The sequence below is a fragment of the Nelumbo lutea genome, chromosome 1 (assembly GCF_056320005.1).
Source record: "Nelumbo lutea isolate HS-2025 chromosome 1, American lotus-T2T, whole genome shotgun sequence".
Classification (NCBI taxonomy): Eukaryota; Viridiplantae; Streptophyta; class Magnoliopsida; order Proteales; family Nelumbonaceae; genus Nelumbo; species Nelumbo lutea.
The window spans coordinates 166,561,019-166,586,243 of record NC_142684.1 but is presented as its reverse complement, the minus strand read 5'-3'; the positions used below and the strand labels follow the sequence as shown (position 1 = coordinate 166,586,243).

General features: G+C 41.3%; 1 protein-coding gene across 11 annotated transcripts in view; it reads right to left on the bottom strand.

Moving 5' to 3' along the window:
* LOC148878975 (FAD/NAD(P)-binding oxidoreductase family protein) overlaps positions 1 to 23,940 on the bottom strand; it is a 64,875-nt gene extending 40,935 nt beyond the window's left edge. For 5 of the 11 annotated variants that reach the window (XR_016104078.1, XR_016104080.1, XR_016104079.1 and 2 more), the window contains exons 1-2: positions 23,187 to 23,718; positions 21,971 to 22,240 (exon numbers count right to left, since the gene is read on the bottom strand). Coding sequence is in view for 1 of the 11 variants with exons in the window: in XM_088960326.1 (XP_088816452.1) it covers positions 21,971 to 22,240; positions 23,187 to 23,564 (648 nt within the window). In the remaining 10 variants the exon portion in view is untranslated. Of the gene's footprint in view, positions 1 to 21,970; positions 22,241 to 23,186 lie in introns of all 11 variants that reach the window. The other 6 variants (XR_016104075.1, XR_016104074.1, XR_016104077.1 and 3 more) reach the window with 3 other exon arrangements.
* Positions 23,941 to 25,225: the final 1,285 nt, after the last annotated feature.

Sequence of the window (25,225 nt, the reverse complement as noted above, 5' to 3'; positions counted from 1 at the left end):
GGTCGCGCATCTTTCGCTGACGTGGTTAAAAAAAGAAGTGGGCTGTGAGTTAGAGTATCTAAACCAGTAGGAGGTCCGACCGGTTCAAACTTTGGGTGGAACCCCAATCCACGTGCATGTTTAAGTGCACACGTGATTCGAGGTTTGTAGCGGGAGACTATAGATGATAGCGACCATCTATTTTCTTCCTCCTCGAAGAAGGCTTGCAGAGAAGTTGCTACCTCTTCCAAAAGGTCTGTGCGGAACTCGAGCTCCTTACAGTGGGTTTCTCGCACAACTTCGGATGATCCTAGGGTGGGAAGATCTTCGCTAGACCGGTCAAATCCCAGATACGCCAGAGATTGTAATGTAGAGAAGGAGGGTTTTGATGAAGGTTGGGTAGACTGTGATACCAAAGATGTAGATACGGAGGAAGATCTAGAAAGCCAATCTAGCCTAGGCAGTGCTGAGTTCGGTAAGGTCGCAGAGGAAGAAATCGCCGGAACTCTTAACTTGGAAACTCTGTTTCAAGAAGTGCAAGCTGCAGAACCTCATTACTGTGCCAGGAAAGAGCTAAACACTCAAAACAGCGTGGAACATCTCTCTAATGCTATCGATGAAAAGCCTGACTCATTCTCAGAAGCCACTTCTCCCAATCTTTTTGTCGTACAGGAAATTGGTAATGAAGTATCTGAGATTTCCCAGAAGCAAAACAAGGGTACAAAAAAGGAATAAATAGGAGGGTGAGAGAAGTGATCTCTGTTTAATAGAGGAGGTGGAAAGGCATTCTTACCAAAACCGAACCAAGGAGTTAGAAGAACCCCACTTTCAACCTCAGGGTCCGATAGGCTCTACTTCCAATTCCAGTAGTCCCATTCTTCCCTAAATCAACCCAGGTAACGGTGTCTTTTCAGTTTGTAATACTAATGTTTGTTCTTTGTCCTATATGCCAAATACAGAACACAGTCCAGAAGTTGCTACCCGTGAAGGCGAGGATGGGGCAAGAGATAGCAGTGGAGACAAGGAGGGTCAGGAGGGTGAGATAGGAAATAACGAAGAAGCAAAAGGAAATAAAAGAATTCTGAAAATACTTGAGTGCCTGTTAAAGGAAGTAGTTGTGAGCAATAAACAGAAGGAAGGGCCAGAGGGAATTAGAATAGAAGGAATTAAGGAGAATGGAGACAAAGATGGAGAAACTGAATAAGGAGGGAGGAATAGAAAGTCAGAAGAAAGATAGTTTTTTTTTTCATCAAAGAAGAAAGATAGTTGACTAGTGAGGATTCCGTGGCAACTTTTGTACAGAAGTTGGGATGTAAAGTGAAAAATCCAAATGACCTAAAAATGTTTCTACAAAAAAAGGGAGAAGAAACTAAGGCTGAAAGAAAATAATTAAGTGAAGTTGAAAGATTGATGAAGGATGTGGAAGGAGATAGTAGTCTTGGTGTTAAAAGGGACAGGAGGAAAGGGAATAAGTGAGGGTAAGAGGAATAAGGGGTCAAGAGTACAGCTAAATGAAGATCATAAGTTGGAATGTTAGAGGGCTAGGAAGTGCTAGGAAGAGAGCAGTAATAAAAAAGGCCATAAAGAAAACAGACCCGGATCTAGTACTCTTGTAGGAGACTAAAAGAGCAGATTTTGACATTAAGTGGGTAAGAAGTGTATGGAGAGGTAGGGAGATTAATTGGGCGGTTCTGCCCTCATGGGGGTCTGCAGGGGGTGTTCTGACAATGTGGAAGAAAGAAGTAATGGAGGATAAGGAAGAACTAATAGGCCAATTTTTAGTTTCCCTGAAGTTTAGACAGGTGGAGGATGGGTTTGAATGGGTGTTAACCAATGTCTATAGACCGAATGACTACAGAGAGAGGAGGCAGTTATGGGAAGAATTGGTTGATATAAGGGGTCTGTGGGAAGGACCTTGGTGTTTAGAAGGTGACTTCAATGTAATCAGATTCATGGAAGAAACAAATAGTCCTAGGCAGAGGTCAACCATGAGCATGAGAAAATTTAATCAATTTGTGGATGCCTATGAACTTAAGGAAAAGTGTTGTCCAATAGAATTAGAAAATTGCTCCCAACATATAACAGACAACCAAGGAGCTTTTGTGAAAGGGAGGCAGATAACAAATCAAATACTTATAGCAAATGAGAGTTTGGAAGAGTTCAAGAGATCCAAGAAAAAAGGGGTGGTATGCAAATTGGATTTGGAAAAGGCTTATGACATGGTGGATTGGTCTTTCCTGTTGGAGGTGATGATCAATTTTGGGTTCGAAAACAGGTGGTGTAAGTGGGTTATGGGATGTATCAGGAAATGCCATTATTCCATTTTGAAAAATGGGACAATGGTAGATTTCTTTCCAGCTTTGAGAGGAATAAGACAGGGAGATCCTCTTTCCCCATTCTTATTCACGATGGTTGCAGAGGTTTTGGGGAGATTAATTTCTAGAGCAGACTCCAGGGACTTAATAAGAGGATGGAGAGTTGGAAGGGAGAGTGTGTCACTCACATATTTGCAATTTACAGATGACACAATACTCTTTCCAGCTTAAGGTGAATTTTGAGAAGAGTTGTCTAGTGGGGGTAAATATGGAGGAGAGGGAGACATCGGAGTGTGCAAACATCCTGGAGTGCGCAGTTTCTAATTGGCCCCTAAATTACCTTGGTTTGCTATTGAGAGACAACCCTCAGAAAGATGAGTTTTGGATTCCAGTTGTGGAGGGTTTGAAAAGGGACTTGCAACTTGGAAGAAGAACTATTTGTCTCTTGGTGGGAGAATCACTTTAATTAGATCTACATTAGCTAACCTTCCTGTTTATTTTTTATCAGTCTTTAAGATTCCAACTAGGGTGGCTAGTAGGTTAGAAAAATAAATGAGAGATTTTCATTAGGAGTCAGGGGAGGAGAAGAAGGACCATATGGTTTGTAGGAGCAAGAGGGAGGGAGGTTTGGGTATTGGGGATATAAGGAGTAGGAATTTGGCACTACTAGGGAAATGGTTGTGGAGATTTTCTTTGGAGAAGGATAAGTTGTGGGTGAAGATAGTGAGCAGCATTCATGGGGTAGCAGACAATGGATGGGATTCTGGGATTTTGGCAAGGACTACAAGAGCAGCACCTTGGAAAGCTATTCAAGCTATTTTGCCTTTGTTCTCTCCATGGATCAGGTATGACTTGCACTTAGGTAATCTCATCAATTTTTGGGAACATATCTGGATTGGGGATTCTCCTTTAAAAGACCAATTTCCGAGTCTTTTCACTCTTTCCACTCTTAAAAAAGAACCAGTTTCCTCCTTCCTTGTTCCTTCTAACTCAACTTCTGGGTTCAGCTGGAACTTGGGCTTTAGAAGGGAAATCAGGGACACAGAGTTTGATTGTATCTTATCCTTGCTATCCATTCTTGAAGGGATTTTTTTAGAGCCAACAAAGACAGACAGTAAAATTTGGTCTCTCATCTCCTCCGGTTCTTTCACACGTGCTTCTTTCTTTAAAGCTCTAACACAACCTCCTTCTTTGGGTTGTCATTCCCTGTTAAAGAGGTGTAGTGTCTTGCTATACCCCCTAAGATTGGGAGTTTCTATTGGGAAGCATTTCTGGAAAGAGTTAATACATGTGATCTACTTCAAAGAAAAAGACTCAACAGTTGTTTGTGTCCTCACTGGTGTGCTCTCTTTAAAGCCGATAGCGAGTCTGAATACCATTTACTGATTTCCTGTTAGTTTACTAAAAGCATTTGGGAGTGGTGTACTTCTTTGTTTGGGTGCAAGTGGACCCCCCCCCCCCCCCTTAAATGTGCAGAGTTTATTCAGGTTCATGCCGAGTGGGCCAACAAAAAGGGCCAAGGTTATGTGGAGATGTATGAGGGCTGCAGTATGCTGGACTATTTGGGAGGAGAGGAACTCACGGATATTCTCCGAAAAGGAGAGAACCTTGGAAGTAATTTTGGAGGTAATCCATATCAGGGTGATACATTGGCTGAAAACTTTGGCTTTGTTTGCAGATTTCTCAGTAGATGAGATGGTAAAAAACTGGAAGGAAATTGCAGAATTAGCTTCAGCTAAGAAGGCATCACTTTCTTGCTGGAGTCCTCCACTTAACGGCTTTATTAAACTGAATTTTGATGGCAGCAGTATGGGTAATCCAGGTCCATTAGGAATAGGGGGAGCAATAAGAAATGAACATGGGAATCTGTTAGCTATGTTTTCAGGACCAATAGGGGAAGGAGACTCCTTGAGGGCTGAGATTCTTGCAGCCCTTGAAGGGTATGAAGAGCCAAGGATCTGCAAATTAGTAAGCTGATCATTGAAAGAGATTCTGAAGTGGTGGTGAACTGGTAAAAAGAAGATAACTCAAGGATATGGAAGTACAGCAATGAAAAAACAAAATTTAAGTGGCTGACTAAGGATGTTGAAATTCAGTATAAATGGGTTAAGAGAAGTGCAAACTCACTGGCAGATGGTTTAGCTAGGCAAGGGGTTAATAGGAACTCTTTGTTTTGGGCTTTATTGTAATTGTATCTGCTGCTCATAGACTGTTATAGGGAGCTAAGATGGTTTAGCCCCCTTACTTTGTAATTCTTCTTACATTTCACAGTTATTGATCAAAAAAAAAGAATAACAAATGCAAATCATTATTGATAAAAAATGATATCTCCAATTACAGTTACACTTTTTGTGGAATCTTCCCCCTTTCGCATAGGATGCCCAGAAATCTGGCTCAATGGTGTTTGATTTTAAGAAGTTGAAGGCTTCTCTTTTGATCGTATCCAGAACCAATTGGAGGATTTAATCTTAAATTCAGATTTTGATCCCGTTTTGATTAATAGTAATATATTTTTTAACCTGCTATGGAGGCCCATTTTACTTACCATGGAGCAAATGAGAAGAAAAAAAGTTCAAGAATTTTCTGAGAAGTATAATACAACAGGAAAAGGTTGAGGGAAGTGCATTAGATAAAGGTTAGCAAACTATCTTTGGTATGACTTGTGATTCCATCATGAAAATTAATACCAATAGTTGAGCTTGCTATTGTTTGCATTTCAGGTTCCCATATTGTGTAACCTAGACAAATTTTTTCTTCTCTAGGATCCAATTTATTTCACTGTGGTTTCTGTGCTTGTGCACTTGTTTTGTTCTATTTGCTTCTATTGTTCTTTCTCCCTTTGAATTAAAGTATCCAAGAAAAAGAAACGTGTTGAGAAGATGAACAAGCCATATCTCTAATACCTTGAATGAAGCACCTAAAATATATATCAGGAACAGAAACATGTTGAGAAGATGAACAAACTGTATCTTTAATAGTTTGAATGAAGCACCTAAAGTATATATATCAGGAACAGAAACATGTTGAGAAGGGCAACTGCTTGATGTAATGCTAAAAGCTAGGGTTGAAAAGCACGAGAATGCATGCTCAAGTTTGAGAGAGCCACTTTGTGCAAAATAAATAAACAAATGCCTAAGGTTAGGTTCATGTTATCTAGAGGAGAAAAAGGAAGAGACAGAGAGAGAGAGAAGAGAGAAGAAAAAAGAGAGACAAAAGTTTGGAGTCTCAGAAAGATGCTGGTGGCGCCAGCTTTTTGTTATTTATACTAGGGCGACACAACTTAAAATAAAAAAAAGCTGAAAGTACTAAAGTACCCCTGTGGTACTAAACATACAAAATAACAACCATTTCAACACTCCTCAAGTTGGGACATAGATATCAATCATGCCCAACTTGTCACATAAATCATAATGTCGCAAGTGATGTAACCTCTTTGTGAAGATGTCTACAAGTTGGTCTTCAGAACTAACATAGGGAGTACACACTTCCCTTGTGACAATATTTTCTCTGATGAAATGTTTGTCAACTTTGATATGCTTAGTTCTATCATGCAGCACAGGATTAACAGCGATGTTTATGGCTCGCTTTGTTATCACAGTAAAGAGTCATAGGTCCATCAACTGGAAAGCCCAACTCACTCAACAAATTCTTTAGCCACATAATTTCTGCCACTCCATGAGACATTGCCTGATATTCAGCTTCAGCACTATAAAGGTACAATAGCCACTTGTTGACTTCCGGTCATTCAAGGATCCTGCCCAATCAGCATCGGTATACACTTCAACTTTCAAATGCCCGTGCTTTTGAAACAACAAGCATGCACCTTGGAACTTCTTAAGATATCTAAGAACTCTTTCTGCTGCTTCAAGGTGAGTAGTCTTAGGAGCATGCATGAACTGGTTAAGAACTCCCACTGCATAAGCAATGTCTGGTCGAGTGAGAGAAAGATATAGCAGTCTTCCTACAAGTCTCTGAAACGGTTTCACATCCTCGACAGGTTCACCTTGACAGTCTCCTAACTTGTGGTTAGGATCAATAAGGGAATCAACAGGCTTCACTCCCAATTTTCTTGTATCCTAGAGTAGATCTAAGACATACTTTCTTTGGGAAATGAAGATACCCTTTTGTGAGCAGGCCACTTCAATCCCAAGGAAGTACCTTAGAGATCCTTCACTTCAAACTGGGTAGCAAGGAAACTCTTCAACTTTTGAATTTCATCATTCCAATCACCAGTGATAACTATATCATTAACATAAATTATTAGTGTTGCAATCCTTCCTTCCCCTCTTTTCACAAACAGTGTATGATCAGATTGACACTGCTTGTATCCTCTTTGCTGAGCTGCTACATGGAATCTATTGAACTAGGCTCTTGGTGATTTTTTCAGGCCATATAATGATTTTTTTAACTTGCACACTTTTTATTCATTACCTTGAGCCTGGAAACTAGGGGGTAGAACCATGTATACTTCTTCTTCAAGGTCACCATTTAAGAATGCATTCTTGATATCAAGTTGATGAAATTCCCAGTCAAGATTAGCAGCCAAGGAGAAAAGAACTCTAATGGAGTTCATCTTAGCAACAGGTGCAAAAGTTTCTGCATAAATCACTCCATACACTTGTGTAAACCCCTTTGCTACTAGACGAGCTTTATACCGCTCCACTGTGCCATCAGCCCAATGTTTTACTGTGAAAACCCATTTACACCCAACTGGTTCTTTCCCCTCAAGAAGATTTACAAGTTCCCATGTACCATTCTTATGTAAAGCATTAATCTCTTCCTTCGTAGCATTTGTCCATTCAGGTATCAAAAGAGCTTCTGCCACATTCTTAGGAATAGGAACACTATCAATGGAAGAGAGAAAGGCTCGAAAGGAAGGTGAAATGCTCTCATAGGAAACAAAGTGGGACATGGGGTGTTTAGTGGTGCAAGACCTACACCTTTCCAATGAGCAATAGGAAGGTTAAGGTCATCAGAAATAGAGGTATCAATGGCAATAGGGTCAAGAACATCAATGGGAACCAAGATACCTAATTGGGAAGGATCCACCCCCAGAGAGTTTGATGGTATTGGTAGTACAGCTTCTAGATGCTCCATCTTGGCAGGGTAGCCGGCCAGAGATAGGTGGAAGAGGAGAGAAGAGAAGAGAAGAGAAGAGAAGAGAGAGAGTTTGCAATGCAACAGTACTGGCGGAGCCAGTGTTTATTTAATATATATAGGGCAACAGAAATAACAAGGGAAAAGACCCTTGTGCCCCTGAGTACAATAACAGACATAATAGAAATAAAAAACGAAATAAAAAAAAAAACTTTAATTAGACAAACAGGCCCTAACAACTGCAACTAAGTTATTCTAACATTATTCCAACACTCCCCCTCAAGTTGGAGCATAGATGTCAATCATGCCCAACTTGTCACACAAATCTTTGTGCCGCACATGATGAAGACCTTTGGTGAAGATATCTGCAAGTTGCTCTTCCGAGTTGACATATGGTGTGCACACTTCTCCACTTTCAAATTTCTCTCTGATAAAATGTTTGTCCACTTCAATGTGTTTTGTCCTATCATGTAGAACTGGATTAGCAGCAATATTGATGGCTGCTTTATTGTCACAGTAGAGTGAAGTAGGATTGTTTACTGCAAAACCCAGTTTACCTAACAGATTTCTTATCCACATGATTTCCGCAACCCCATGAGCCATCGCTCTATATTCTGCTTCAGCACTGGATCTAGCCACCACACTTTGTTTTTTGCTTCTCCATGTGACAAGGTTTCCTCCTACAAAGGCACAATAACCACTGGTGGACTTTCGGTCATTGACTGCTCCTGCCCAATCTGCATCAGTATATACTTCCACTTTTAAGTGACTGTGTTTCTGGAACAACAAACCAGCCCCAGGAAACTTCTTGAGATATCTCAAGATCCTCTCTGCAGCTTCAAAGTGAGTTGTCATCGGGCTGTGCATGAATTGACTAAGGACACCCACTGCATAGGCAATATCAGGCTTGGTCATAGACAAATACAGAAGTCTCCCCACAAGTCTCTGGAACATCTTTACATCTTTCAAAAACTCTCCCTGACTGTCTCCCAGATGGTGATTAGGTTCAATAGGTGAATCAGATGGTTTTACCCCCAACTTGTCTGTATCTTCTAGTAGATCTAGTACATACTTACGTTGGGAAATAAACATGCCCTTGTGAGAGCGGGCAACTTCAATTCCAAGGAAGTATCGCAAGGAGCCTAGATGCTTCACCTCAAATTTAGTGGCTAAAAATTTTTTTAGTCTCTGGATTTCAGCCTCCCAATCTACTGTGATCACTATGTCATCCACATACACAATAAGAGCTGTAATTTTACCTTCACCTCTTTTTACAAACAAGGTATGATCTGATTGGCATTGTTTGAATCCCATTTGTTGGACTGCTACATGGAACTTACTAAACCAAGCCCGAGGTGATTGTTTCAACCCATATAGGGACTTTTTCAACCTGCACACCTTTTGTTCACTGCCTCTGGCACAGAACCCTGGGGGTTGGGTCATGTACACCTCCTCTTCCAAGTCACCATTCAAGAAGGTATTCTTGATATCCAATTGGTGAAGATCCCAGTCAAGATTTGCTACCAAGGAAAGGAGAATCTGGATGGAGTTCATCTTCGCTACAGGGGCAAAAGTCTCTGCATAATCCACTCCATATACCTGTGTGAAGCCTCTTGCTACCAGTCTAGCCTTGTACCTTTCAATAGTTCCATCAGCTTTGTGTTTCACTGTGAACACCCACTTGCACACCACTGGTTCCTTCCCCTCAATAAGATCTACCAACTCCCACGTACCATTTTTATGTAAGGCATCAATTTCTTCCTGCATTGCATCTGTCCATTCAGGTTTTCACAAAGCTTCTGCCACGGTCTTAGGGATGGGAACACTGTCCACAGAGGAGAGGAAGGCACGGTACGAGGGTGAAACATGCTCATAGGACACAAAGTTAGAGATAGGATGATTAGTGGAACAAGATCTAACACCCTTTCTCTTAACAATAGAAATATTAAGATCATTGGGGACATGTGAATCAACATTTAAAGGAGCAATGGGAGCAAGTGTACCTAGCTGATGAGACGGATTTGCCTCGAGTGAATCCGATGATGTTGGTTGCATAGTGTCCGGCTCCACGGCTCTTGAACTCTGCTGGCTCTTATGACGACGATGGAAAACCCGGAACGAAGGAGGATCGGGTAAAGGAGGTAGTTGAATCTGAGTCGTCGCCTGTTTCTCCTCAACCCTACTCCCCCCCTGAGGAGAAACCGAGAAAAACGGTTCACTCTCAAAGAATGAGACATCAATGGAAACATAGTACTTACAGGCAATGGGATCATAGCAATGATACCCCTTTTGAGATGAGGGGTAACCAAGAAAAACACAAGGAATAGCCCGAGGGTCAAGTTTACCACGAGTAGGTGATAGGTTGTGGACAAAACAACGACACCCAAAGACACGCATCGGAATGGTGGACAGCGGGGCTGTAGGGAACAGGAGCTGATGTGGGGACTTATACTCTAGTAGCCGAGAGGGCATGCGATTGATGATATATGTCGCACACAATACTGCATCCATCCAGAACTGTTTCGGCACATTCATATAAATCACCAAGCCACAAGCAACTTCGAGTAGATGACGATTTTTTCGTTTAGCCACACCTATTTGTTGGGGTGTCCTGGCACAAGAGCTTCGCTGAAGTGACCCACTCGAAGCAAAGAACTTCGTGAGATCACTATGGAAATATTCCTTTGCATTATCCGACTGGAAAATATGAATTTCCGTTTGGAACTGAGTGAACACCATGCGTTGAAAATCTTTCACAATTTGTGGCACTTCATCTCGAGATCGCATAAGATAAACCCAAGTGTATCGAGAATAATCATCAATCAACGTAACAAAATACTTATAGCCAGCCGCAGTGGGTAGAGTAACAGGGCCCCAAACATCAGAATAAACAATATGAAATGGAAATTCAGATCTTTTATTTCTTAAAGGTAAAGAACTTCTACAATGCTTACTCAACTGACAAGTTTGACACTGTAATTGACTCACTGATAAGGACTCAAAAATCTTTGAGAACATAACTTTTAACGACTCAAAAGAAAGATGACCTAAACGACTATGCCATAAATAGGCCTGACTCTCACTCGTCGAACTTGTGGACTCAGTCGCCACTAGACCAGCATTATTCTCCAACACGTAGAGACCATCTACCATGCTTCCTCTACCAATCGTCTTCCCCGAGATCAAATCCTGAAACACACATGAAGACGGAAAAAATGTGACTGAGCAGTTCAAAGAGTGAGTAATACTACTAATGGACAACAAATAATAGGTAATTTCGGAACATGCAGGACATTTGGTAGAGTAAGGCCAAGTGGGAGAGATATGGTGCCTCGGCCAGCTATGGTAGAAAAGGAACCATCATCCAGTCTTACCTTATCTCTCCCAGAGAGAAGGTTATATGTCTGAAACAAATTTGACTTACCGGTTATGTGATTTGAGGCTCCGGAGTCAATAATCCAAGGTGAATCAGTAGTATGAGATGACACATGGAAGGCTGTGGCATTACCTAATGTAGATGCAAATGAGGTAGGAGTAGGCCCAGAATCCACCTGGCGGAGAGTCCTACCATACAATTCCAAATGTTCAGGGAAGGAATTGATAATATCTTCCTTAGGGTCAGAACCGGGATGTCTCTCCTGAGTTACGGAAGGACTAGTATCTGTCGATGCCAGATTAGCTGAGTTATACCTTCTTTGATTCTGCTGGCCTGGTTTCTTGCCCTGATCCGGTGCTGACTTCTTACCCAAATCCTGTGCCCATTTAGGTTTTCCATGGAGATCCCAGCATGTATCTTTAGTGTGTCGTGTCTTCTGGCAGTGAGTGCACCAAAGCTTGCTTTTAACGTCTGTTTTTTTCTGAGTGTCACCCCTTTTAAAACCACCTCCGACATTTGTATCTGAATTTCCCCAGACCGCTAGGGCAACTGACTCCCCTTCTACACCATTCATCACACTTCTTCTGCTTTCTTCTGACTGCACCAAGGCATACACCTCCTGGACTGATGGCAAGTCTTTACTACCCAAGATCTATACCCTGATGGACTCATATGACTGATTCAGCCCTAGGAGAAAGGCAAACACACGTTGCTGTGATACAAGTGACTTATAGGCTTTTGCATCTTCATCACACTTCCAATTCACATTTTGATAGTGATCAAGTTCTTTCCATATTGATGTCAAATCAAAATAGTACATCGAGAGACTCCTCTCCCCCTAGTTGCAAGTAGAAGATTCTGCTTGTAGTTGATATATCTTGGCATACTGTCTCTGTTCTGAATAAGTGGACTTCGCTTGTTCCCATATCTCACAAGCAGTTTCAGCCCACATAAAGGTCTTCCTTACTTGTGGCAGCATTGAAACCAAGAGCCAAGACATCACCATACTGTTCTCTTGGTCCCACCTATCATGCTCAGCACTTCCAAACTTCGGTTCCTTTACTCTCCCATTGATGTATCCTATTCGCCCCCTAGCAGTGATGTAGAGTTTTATCCCCCTAGACCACTCAAGGTAATTCAGACCATCAAAGGGAATGACAGCCATGGGAAAGCTCATATCCATTCCCCCACTCACTCCATTGTGGCTCCCTGAGATTTCTGAAGTAGCAAAATTCTCAGTCGACATGGTCAAGCAGTTACTCAGTCCCACACACCAGATTTAGGACCCCTCCTTACTCCACAAAGCAATGCTCCACTCAGTTCACACCCATACACTAGGGTTTACCAACCAGATTGTGCACGAACCGTACCAAATTCTGGACAAAACTGAGGTAATAATCGGCAGTTTCAGACCTACCTATCAGAATTCTAGAATGGGTAACAGCCACTAATCAGCAGGAGAGATCCTTCTTGCTTATAGTCAACTCAAACCATTGAGAAGACAGGTCAGCATTGACCTACAGTTGTCTTAACACATCAACAGGATCACACCATCCAAGACAACTAGGGTTACACAGGTTCGATAGCATTCAGCCGCCCCAGATTCATAGGGTTTTCACTCGGCCCATGATCAAGGAGAGTAAAGAGGAGAAAAATAGAGGAAGAACTGTACCGGTCGTAGCTATTTTGTAGTTCAGAATCAGATTTCCTTTCTGCTAGCCTGTTCCACTAATCAGTAGGCTTGATCGATCTTCTCTTGGTAGTAGGGTTGATCGGTCTGCTCTCTTTTAATCAGTATTCCTGCTCTGATACCATCTTGGCAGTGTAGCCAGCCAGAGATAGGTGGAAGAGGAGAGAAGAGAAGAGAAGAGAAGAGAAAAGAGAGAGTTTGCAATGCAACAGTACTGGCGGTGCCAGTGTTTATTTAATATATATAGGGCGACAGAAATAACAAGGGAAAAGACCCTTGTGCCCCTAGGTACAATAACAGACATAACAGAAATAAAAAACGAAATAAAAAAAACACTTTAATTAGACAAACAGGCCCTAACAACTGCAACTAAGTTATTCTAACATTATTCCAACACTCCACAACTCTTGAACTTGGCTGGCCTTTGTGACGTCGAAAGAAAACACGAAAGGGAGGAGGATCAGGAATAAGGGGCAGCTAAACTAGTTTCTCCTCATTTCTACACTCCCCCTGAGGAGAAACAGGGAAGAAAGGCTCACTCTCAAAGAAAAAGACATCCATAGAAGCATAATATCTCCGGGAGACGGGATCAAAGCATCGGTACCCCTTTTGAGTGAGTGAGTACGCCAAGAAGATGCAAGGAATAGCACGGGGATCCAATTTTCCATGAGTGGGAGCTAAATTTTGAACAAAGCAACGACAACCACACACACGAGGAGGAATAGAAAGAAGATGAGCCTTGGGAAAAAGAAACTGATGTGGGGACTTGCACTCTAACCGGCGAGAGGGCATACGGTTTGTTAGTGTCAAGTATGTAGGGGTATTTCTATCTTTGTGCTTGTGTTTAGGTGCTGATGTGTAAGTTTATGTTAGATTTAATGTCCCTAACTTAAGTAGGGGCATATGTGACTTTTCCACATTATTTTAGTAATATAAAATACATATGGCTGAATGGGAGAGTGTACTTTTGCTCTCATTCAAACCAGAATCTTTTCTCCTTGTTTCTCTTCTGCTCTTCTCCTTTCTCTCTTTCTCTCCTTCTCTCTTCTCTCTTTCTTCGTTGACAGTTATCAGTCTAACAGGCAGACCGAACACTAACATGGTGTCAGAGCTAAACTGAACAAATCGGATCTGCCCAGAATTATGCTATCTGCACACCCAGCCTAGGGTTTTCTCTTGTTTTCTTCGCCATCAGCTAGAGATAAGGAAAAGGGCTGAAAATGAGTGATCGCCCTCTTCCCTTGGAGATTTCTATGCCTCCAGTTGTGGTGTTTGTGGTCGGTTGCTGCAATTTCTAAGAAGCCCTCCCCTAATCGATGAAGAGAAGAGGGCTGATTCGTGTGGTGCAGTGGGTGTCTTGTGTGGTCTAATTTTCGGGTGATCAGGTAAGAAGTTTTATGCATTTTTTCTTGGTGTGAATCAAATGAGAAGTCTATTTCAGACTATATGGTGGGATTTCAGATTGTAGTGTGCTAGGGTTTGTGCACCGTTCAGTGTGATTCGAAGGGGGGGTTCCTCAAACAGTGTTGTGAAGTTTTAGGCAGTTGTGGAGTAGGGTTTGTGGTGTAAAGAGTGCAATTTGCAGCAGTAGTAAGTGCTGAAATCAGTGTGTAGTGTGATCTAGTGTGCAGTTTGCCAAATTCAGCAATGGGAGACAACAGTGATAGCAATACTAGCGTGATCGTCCCTACTGACTACCTGAATGTTCAAATGACCTCAACTAAGCTGAATGGAGAAAATTATGTACCTTGGGCCAAATATGCAGAAGTCTTTCTTAAGGCAAAGAAGAAGGTGAAGACGAAAAACCTTCTGCCGATTCTCCCGAGTATGATGATTGGGAGTAGGCAAATGCACAGATAATCACATGGCTATGGAATAGTATGGAACCCAAGATTAGTGTAAATTTCATGTTCCTTGATACTGCCAAAGAAGTGTGGGACCATGCTAAGAAGTTGTATTCGGGTCAAGACAACACAACCAGAGTATATCAGTTGTACCAAGAATACTTTAATCTACAACAGGGTAATCAGAGTCTTGAGGAGTACTATGCTAGTATGAGAAACATTCATAATGAATTGAATGTTTATCACCCCCCACTTCTGATGTCAAAATTCAGCAACAACAAAGAGAACAACTTGATGTGACTCAGTTTTTGGTGGGGCTGAAATCTGAATATGAACTGGTGCGGGCTCAGATACTAGGAGGGTCAGCTCTCCCTTCCTTAGAAGAGGTATTTGCTCGACTCAGGAGGATTTCCATTGGATCTACCGAGAACCCTAATATTTCTGATAGATCAGCCCTAACAGTATCCAGAGGTCGTGGTGTTAGAGGTGGAGCTTGGGGAGCTCAGTCTGGCAGTAGTGGTAGTAGTGGACCGGCATATGGCCGGAGTGGTGGTAGTAGACCTACATATAAATGTGGTGGTGGTCATACTAGAGGTCGAGATTCAGGGGGAGCCCGTGGCAGAGGATGTAGTTCAGGTCCAAGGAGGTGTACACACTGTGGTATGGATGGACATACCATCAATTATTGCTATGACTTGCATGGTCCACCTTCAACTTGGGCCAATCATGCCGTGACCAATGACAGTAGCTTCAGACAGGAAAGCCATTTAGCCGATCAAGTAATTCCGACATCCACAGATGTTACTGGGAAGGAGATTATGAGTATTCCCCGTGATGAGTATGAGAGGTTAGTACAGGCCACATCTCAGCAGAACACGGCCACTCTTGCACACTCAGGTATAGCTTGTCTGGCATCCACACCCCATCCCTAGATTATTGAATCTGGAACCTCCAATCACATGACTAGAACTCCAGGTGTGTTTTCTTCTCTCTCTCATTGCCCAACATCACAATTTGTTACCCTTGCTAATGGTTCCACACCCTCCATTTGTGGTGTTGGTAATGTTGACCTGGACCCTGTATCCCTATCCTCAGTTTTGTATGTCCCTAAATTTCATTTTAATCTTATGTTTGTTAGTAAGTTGACCAAGTCTCTTAATTGTTCCATTACCTTTTACCCCTCTTCGTGTGTTTTTCAGGATCTCAAGACGGGGATGAAAATGGTGGTGGGCATGAAACTGGTGGATTGTATTATCTTGATGGTGGTGGAAGTATGTCAACAACTCTCCAATCGTTCCTCTCTCCTCTCTAGTGGCACTGTCGATTTGGTCATCCTTCACTGAAAGTTTTGAAGTCTTTGGTTCCTTCATTGAGTCATCTTTCTGTTTTGGATTGTGAGTCGTGTCAGTTGGGGAAACATCATCGTGTTCCCTCTAGTCCTACAGTTGATAATTGTGTATTGAGTCATTTTTCTTTGGTTCATTTAGATGTTTGGGGTCCTTATAAAGTGATGTCATACAATGGATATAAATATTTTGTCATTTTTGTTGATGATTATTTAAGGATGACGTGGCTCTATTTAATGAAAGAAATAAGTGAATTGTTTACCATTTTCCAAAAGTTTTATGCCGAGATTCGCAACCAATTTGGTGTTCACATTAAAATTTTTCATTCTGATAATGGTCATGAATATCTCTCTTCATCATTTCAAGACTACCTAGACCAACATAGCATTATCCATCAGACTTCAAGTACTTACACCCCACAACGTAATGGGGTGGCTAAGAGAAAGAATCGTCACCTCTTGGAAACAACTCGGTCCCTCATGCATCACATGAATGTTCCCAAATCCTTTTGGAGCGATGCAGTGCTTACTTCCTGCTTCTTGGTTAATCGGATGCCCACGTCTATCCTTGATGGTCAATCCCCATTCACCACATTGTTTCCTAGTCTCCGTTCCCTCTCTCCTCAAGTTTTTGGATGTGTTTGTTTTGTTCATAATCTGGGGCCAGGAATGGACAAGTTAGATGCACGGTCTATTAAGTGCATCCTCCTTGGCTATTCCTAGACTCAGAAAGGGTATAAGTATTACCACCCTAGCTCTCGACGTTCCTTTGTATGTGTTGATGTTACTTTCTTTGAGTCCATTCTTCTTAGGGTCCGGTGATGTTTCTTCCTCCTCATCACCTCCTCCCCTTCCTCTTCCAGTTGAGGACTCTATTCCCCCTGTTCCCGTAGTGACCAAGTCTTTGCCTCCGGTGCCACCACCTGTTGAACGACCATCGATCCATCACATGTATACACATCACCCACGTGTACCGGCCCTCCTCCAGCTTCATCATCGTTGACAAATCCAGCAGTTGTTACCACACCAGCCCCGACCCTAGTAGATGATCTTGATCTTCCCATTGCCCTGTGGAAAGGTAAGCGCAGTTGTACCCTTCATCCTATTTCTAATTATGTTTCACTGACTCACCTTTCCACTTCCCATCGCCAGTTTATCTCTTTGTTATCCTCTGTTGTTATACCTAAAGATATCCATGAAGCCCTTGCCTCTCCAGGATGGTGTCATGAGATGGAAGAACTCTCAGCTCTGGCTCATAATCATACATGGAGACTCACCACTCTTCCTCCTGATAAGCAGGTTGTTGGTTGTAAGTGGATTTATACAGTTAAGTACTTACCTGATGGTAGTGTAGAACGGCTGAAAGCTAGATTGGTTGTCAAAGGGTATTCCCAAACCTATGGTATTGATTACACGGAGACTTTCTCCCCGGTTGCTAAGATTGGTTTAGTCCATGTTGTGATTTCACTTGCTACGATGTATGATTGGCCCCTCTATCAACTTGACATCAAGAATGCCTTCTTGCATGGTGATCTGCTCGAGGAGGTCTATATGGAGCAACCACCGGAGTTTGTTGCTCAGGGGAGGATGGTAAGGTGTGCCGACTACTGAAGGCCATTTATGGACTTAAACAGTCTCCTCGAGCATAATTTGGTAGATTTAGTGAGGTAGTAAAGAAGTTTGGTATAAAACAGTGCCAAGTTGACCATTCCGTCTTCAGTCATGACTCTCAAGCAGGGAAGATCCTATTAGTGGTGTATGTAGATGATATTGTCATTACCGGGAATGATAAAATGGGCATTAATAGGTTGAAGATCTTTCTGCAGAAACATTTTCAGACAAAGGACCTTGGTAAATTGAAGTATTTCTTGGGGATAGAAGTAGCAAGGTCCAAGCATGGTATTAACTTGTGTCAGAAGAAATATTTTCTTGATTTGCTTGAAGAAACAAGTTTGTTAGGTGCTAAACCAACTGAAACTCCTATGGAAACAAACACTAAGCTGAGTAGTGATATGAGTGAAGTGTTTGAAGACCCTGGCGGATATCAGCGGTTGGTAGGTAAACTAAACTACCTAACCATCACTCAACCAGACATATCATTCACAGTTAGTGTGGTAAGTCAGTTCATGCAAAAACCTCTGGTTCCACATTGGGAGCGGTTATAGGTATTTAAAGGGGGCTCTTGGTCGCGGTTTGATATACAAAAGTGGTGGAAAACTTGAAATAGAAGGATATACTGATGCTGATTGGGCCGGTTCTATATCTGATAGGATATCTACCATAGGCTATTACACTTTTCTTGGGGGTAATCTGGAGACATGGAAAAGCAAGAAGCAAACAATTGTGGCAAGAAGTAGTGCAGAGGCAGAATATAGAGCTATGGCACATACTACTTGTTAATTAGTGTGGCTAAGGAACCTTCTACAGGAGATGGGATACATTGTTGATACTCCAATGAAGCTCTACTGTGACAATCAGGTTGCAGTTCACATTTCCTCTAATCCGGTGTTTCATGAGAGAACCAAACACAGAGGTTGACCGTCACTTTGTTAGAGAGAAGGTGCTGAGTGGAGTTATAGACACTGCATATGTCAACACAGGGAACTAGTGGGTAGGTTTGTCTACTAAAGGGTTGAGTCGGGGGAGAGTGGACTACATATGTAACTAGCTGGGATTATATGATATATACTCTCCAGCTTGAGGGGGAGTGTTAGTGTTGAGTATGTAGGGGTACTTCTGTCTTTGTGCTTGTGTTTAGGTGCTGATGTGTAAGTTTATGTTAGATTTAATGTCCCTAACTTAAGTAGGGGCATATGTGACTTTTCCACATTATTTTAGTAATATAAAATACATCTGGCCGAATGGAAAGAGTGTACTTTTTCTCTCATTCAAACCAGAATCTTTTCTCCTTGTTTCACTTATGCTCTTCTCCTTTCTCTCTTTCTCTCTTTCTCTCCTTCTCTCTTCTCTCTTTCTTCCTTAACAGTTATCAGTCTAATAGGCAGATCGAACACTAACACGGTTAATGAGATAGGTAACACAAAGGACCGCCCCAAGCCAAAAACGTTTTGGAACATTCATATGGATGAGTAAACCCCTAGCCACTTCAAGAAAGTGTCGGTTCTTTCTTTCAGTAACACCATTTTGTTGTGGTATTCGGGCATAGGAGCTATGATGAAGTGATTCGTGTGAAGCAAAGAATTCCGTAAGATCATTATGAAAATATTCTTTTGCATTATCGAATTGGAAAATTTGGATTTCAGTTTGAAATTGGGTGAAGATCATTCAATGGAAATCTTGGATAATTTTGGGTACTTCATCCCTAGTTCGCATAGGATATATCCATGTGCATCTGGAATAATCATCAATAAAGGTAATAAAATATTTGTAGCCACTCTTGGGCGGTAAAGTAATAGGACCCCAAACATCGGGATGAATAATATGGAAAGGAAATTCAGTTTTATTATTCTTTGAAGAAAAATGAGTTCTACAATGCTTACTCAATTGACAAATTTGACATGTAAACTGTGACACTGACACTGACTTAAACAACTCTGGAAACACCAATTTTAAAGACTCAAAAGACAAATGACCGAGACGACTATGCCATAAATAGACCTGACTTTTACTAGACTGACTCTTAGACTCTGTGAATGTAAGACCAGCCTTATTCTCCAGCATGTAAAATCCATCCATCATACGTCCTCTACCAATCGTCTTCCCCGAGGCCAAATCCTGGAGTACACAATAATTAGGGAAAAAGGTTACTAAGCAGTTTAAAGAATTAGTGATACTACTAACAGAGAACAAATTAATGGGGAATTTTGGAACATGTAAGACATTAATCAGGGTGAGGCCAAAGGGAAGAGAGATGGTTCCTTGACCAGCTATGGTAGAATATGAACCATCAGCTAGTCTCACCTTGTCTCTTCCAGAGAAGAATTGATGGGTATGAAAATAAGTGGACTTACCAGTCATATGTTTTGACACTCCATAATCAATTATCCAAGGAGAGCCAAGGGGATGAGACGATACATGGAAAGCTATGGCAGAGTTACCTGATGTAGACGCAAATGAAGTTGAAGGAGGAGAAGAATCCATCTGACGAATTGCTCTACCATAGAGTTCCAAATGGTCACGGAAGGAGTTGATAATATCCTCCCTCGGGTCAGAACCAGAAGTGTATGTCCGAGTCATAGTAGTAGTGGGGGGTTGATTCTCCCGAGAAGCCATATTTGTTGTGGTGAACTTTCTTGGACCTTGTTGTCCTGACTTCTTATTCAGGTCTGAACCTTGTTTCTTGCTTAAATCCTGGGCCCATTTGGGCCTCCCATGAAGATCCCAACATGTTTCCCGAGTGTGTCGGGGTTTTTGGCAGTGGGTGCACCATAACTTGTCTGCCTTCCACCCTTTTTTGAGGGTCCCCCTTCTTAAAAAAAATTTCCCCCACTTGTAGCAACATTCCCTTTTGCTACCAATACAACTACATCCCCTCCGGAGCTGTTCATCAAATTTCTTCTACTCTCTTCCGATTGTACTAATGCATAAACCTCCTAGACAGAGGGAAGATCCTTACTGCCTAGGATTTGGACACTGATGGATTCATATATTAGATTCAAACCACGGAGAAATGCAAACACTCTCTGTTGGGAAACAAGCTTCTTGTATGCTTTTGCATCTTCATCACACTTCCAATCTACACTCTATTAGTGATCTAACTCCTTCCAAACGGAGGTCAAACCTGAATAATACACAGAAAGGTTCCTCTCCCCCTGTTTACAAGTGGATGATTCTGCCTGTAATTGATAGATTTTTGCGTAGTGACGCAGTTCAGAATAGGTTGAATTTGCCTGCTCCCAAATCTCATAAGCTGTTTCAGCCCACATAAAGTTCCTTCTCACCTGAAGTTACATAGACACCAAAAGCTAGGACATAACCATGTTGTTTTCCTAGTTCCATCTATCATACTCAGCACTCCCGGGATTCGGTTCTTTAATTCTCCCATTTATATGCCCTATTTTTCCCCTTGCTGTAATGTATAACTTGATCCCCCTCAACCATTCTAAGTAATTCAGACCATACCGGGGTACAACAGCCATAGGGAAGGACAAATCTATTCCCCCACTTGTTCCGTTTTGCATTGAGGAGACTCCAGATGTGGCAGAGTCTTCACCACTCATAACCACAACTTCAGGTTACACTCCAACTGAACACAAGGAAGACCAAATAGAAGAAGTCGAACACCCCAAACAAAATATTTTGCAATAGGGAATTAGAGACAACCACTCCCCTCCTTTACCTTCTTTTAAATCTCAGTTCTTCAACCAAAAATAGCTGCTGTTACCGGACTCACATGTCATCACTAGCCTACCATACATCAGGTATGGCTGCTGTAGCAGCATATACAGGTCCTCTCTTGACCAACAAATCAATTGTGGCTGCTGTTGCAGCATATACAGGTCATCCCCTGACCTACAAGTTCACCAGAAGACTGTTGTCTCAGCATATAAAGGTCATTACTGACTTATAGTCTGTTACAGGGATCAGCCGATCCCACAAAAAAGGAAAGAAGAGGGACTACTCGCCTCACATTAACAATCTAACCTATTACAGGTTCTGTTCTGGCACACGACCAAAAAAAATAAAAAAAGAAGGGAGAGAGAGTACTTCAGTCCGATCTGAATCTGGATCTGGATCTGGTGAATGGAGAAAACAGAGAATGTATGCTTGATCTCTTCTTCCAGATCTGACAGTCCCGCTCTGATACCATGTTATCTAGAGGAGAAGAAGGAAGAGAGAGAGAAGAGAGAAGAAAGAAGAGAGACAAAAGTTTGGAAGCTGTGAAAGATGTTGGCAGTGCCAGCTTTTTGTTATTTATACTAGGGCGACAACTTAAAATAAAAAAAAAGCTGAAAGTACTAAAGTATCCCTGCGGTACTAAACATACAGAATAACAACCATTTCAACAGTTCATATCCCGTCCACCCTACCCAGGGCGCCAGGGAGTTTGGAACAACATTGGGTAATGACCTTTTTAACAGAAAATTTGAAAGTAATGAAATTACATATTCTAATGGGCACAAGACATATAACCATATATCCAAGAAGTCCTTATTTTTGTTTTGTTTTATTTGCTTTGCCTACACTTCAATATAATAAAGTGATAGGGACATCAAAAATATACTAGGAGAAGATCATTTTTAAAATAGGAAATAAGAAGGAAACCTCACATAAGTTCCTAAACATTATATGTAAATATGCTTACTTTTATCATTTCAGTGAAAAGAAAAAAAAAAAAAAAAAAGCCCAGGAGAGAAGAGTCACCTCAGATAGAATTGAATCTGCAAGGGGACGCATCCCATTAACACCTATATATCTTGGAGATAAGGATGGAAGTGGAACAAAACAACCACCGGCTTCGAGCTCTCCAATTGGACCTTGCCACTGCCGAACCAAACCCTTCTCCAACCATCCATTAACCAACTCAGCAAATCGAGAATCACCTACCGTAAAGAACTGAGCTGCATGGTCAAAGATCAAAGGCTGAGGATCAATTGCTCTTGTAGCCATTCTTCCACCCAACCCATGAAGCCCCTAAATAAACAAACATAAAGAGAACACCTCAGCATCAGAAGTTTAGATCTTGCATCTGAATTTCCAAAATGCACCAAGTTGCAAGCATCCACAAAAGAATGGAAAAAGTAAAAATTGCCAAATGAAAAATCTTATATTTTACTGCTCATAAGTTGCAAGATTAAAAATGGAGGAAAAATAATAAAAAAATCTTCAAAGAAAAAAGCTACACAAAAGAAATTGTTTAGAATCCACAAACGAGCATCCATAAACCCAACAAACTATTACAAAGAGAGCTTAGAAAACAGCCAAGAAGACAAGAACAACAAGAGAAGCAATGCATGAGATTTATGTGGTTTGGTCTTGGTGTACTGAGCCTACGTCCACGGAGGATCCCTGAGAAATTTCTCTGTTTCTCAATCAACTGTTACAACCCTAGTGAGAATGCCAGTATTTACCATAAAATTACGTTTCCTTTTAGTACCCTAATGTGATTAAAATAGAAATTGAAATATTCCCAAATACCATGTACGGGTATTGTACGGACAAATTTACACAGCATCCCTTTTGCAGGAATAGTTGTCTTGTCCTTAATAAAAAACATTCTATCAACAGTTGTGGAGCACATACTCTAAATGTAGTCAGTATTCAACATTTAAAAGAAAAGGTTAAATGAAATAAAACTCTCAAGTATGTACAGTTCCAAGTGGGGAATTAACTCAAGAGGAAAAAAAAAACTGAAAGTTTATAAACTGGCATGTTTTTGCATTTTAGAACAAAATGGAGTCATGCGCTGTTGTTACTTGTTTATAAATGAAACCGACACCATTTCAGAAGCGAACTCATTCCCACTATTTCCTACAACTGTTAATGAATCCAATTTCAGGTAGTACAAGACTAAAATGAGATAATTCCATTTCACGATGCATCCAACGTGCTATACATAATGTAAAGGATGACAACGAACCGTATCGAATACCGTAGAGCGAATTCCCCGTTTCTCCAGACTGAGGGCGCATGTTAATCCCGAAAGCCCTCCACCGATGATCGCAACAACAGGCTCTCCTGGGACTGATTTGGTGAAAATAACCTGCTCCTGAGTGAATGATTTCTTCAGAATCGACCTTCTAGAACTTCCATACGATGATTTCCTGGGGTTTCTGCGTGTGGGTTTGTTGCCTCCCATGTCATTTCTCCTGCTGGGGTTGCTGGGCTTGGATTCAGCTCTGCAAATTAAGGTTAGGTTTCTCGGATTTCTGATAAGGATGGGTCTCTGGGAGGTGGGAATTTTGATAGGTTGCAGGATGAAAGCAGAAGCAGAACCAAACCCAATGCAAGCGTTCATGGTTTCAGACGGTTGCAAATTTTGGAGGGAATACGTGATGAATGAAGGATAAGCTCTCTGCGCACTCCGGTCATCCAAAATTTTAGGGCTGAAAAGCGAAAACGGATCGAATCGGATTCGAACCAAATCTTATCCATCAAATTTACATCGGATTGCACTCCCATGTTAATATATTATCCCATAATAACATTAAAAAACTTAAATTAAAAATAATCAAAATATATACTATTGATAATATGAACTTTAAATTTAATATATTTTATATCATGAACAAAATATATTCAAAATAAAATTTATGAAATTATTTTTGGTGAAAATTGAAATAATGGTCATTTAGTAATATATATAAGAAAAATCTATAATACCATAAATATATGGTACCAAAGAGTTTTGACCAATAAAAAACCATTGAATTTTGATACATCCCATCTGATTGGTTATCACGATAGTAATTGATTGGTTACTAGTTTTTTGATTTCATATTTTCTTAGTATCATAGTTCAACTCTAAAAATATATAGGGTAAATTTTTTAAACTACTCTTATGATTTAATTAATTGATCAGCCGTTAAAATCCGTCATAACCCATACACACATGACACTGACGTATAATTTTTTAAAATCCAATTTTACCCTTCATTTCTCACCCTTTCTCTTCTTCTCCTCCTCCTCCTTTATCATCTTTCTTCCTTTCAGCAACGACAAACCGAACTAACTCAATCCTTAACCCCCTCCACCTCCAGCCCTCTCTCTCTCTCCTTTATTCTCTATCCCCTGTTTTAGCACCGCCACCACTGCCACTGCCACTGCCGGACCCCTCCACGTCCGGCCCCTCTCTCACTCCCTACTTCAGCAAGAACTCCACCCTACTACAACTCGTCCCCATCAACCGTCTTAGTTCATGCAATTCCATCATGGACTGCGAAATCATGACTAACTTATCCCCATCCTTCAACAATGATATCTTTGGGTTATACTCGAGGTGAGACGCATTCGGCTTTCCGACAAGTGTAATGTGGGATCCTAGAGTCAAGCCACACGGAAGTAGTAGAATCTTACCCTGGTCCAGAAATTCTGATTCAAAAAGCATAATGGAGTACGGGCAAGCCTCTGATCAGTTCTCGGCTTTGCTCTTGTCATCGAGCCGAATCTCCCAGATTCAAGCTCCTCCCAACATCCCAACATCCCAAGCATGCTTAGCAGATTTCTGAAGTTCAAAGAATCTATATTGAAAATTCAAACTTGACACAATGTTGTACTCATCCATCCATCCCTCCCTCGGACGTTCCCTGATGAGATGGCTGAAAAGAACCCTGAGAAACCCTATGGTAGGTTTGGTTTCCGAGAAAGGGAAGGGATGGAAAACATATTGGTGAAATATTCCACCTTTCTAGTGTTTGTTTTACAAGAAACACTAGCAAGTGAGAGGGATGCGAGTTATCAAAAGTTAAAACATGGGGTCGCACCGAAACAGTGAGACCCTACTAAGAAGAAAATATAATGTTTCAAGTGGGAAAATTTTGTCGAGCCTGGCAGAGCACCAAACTCGTGTCTTCATCTTCCGACTATACATCCTCCAACGGTTAGTACAGATCCGACATCCTTTTGCATTTTACTTCTATTGTTGTATCATTTTGATGAGGTTTCATTGATTTCTTCTCC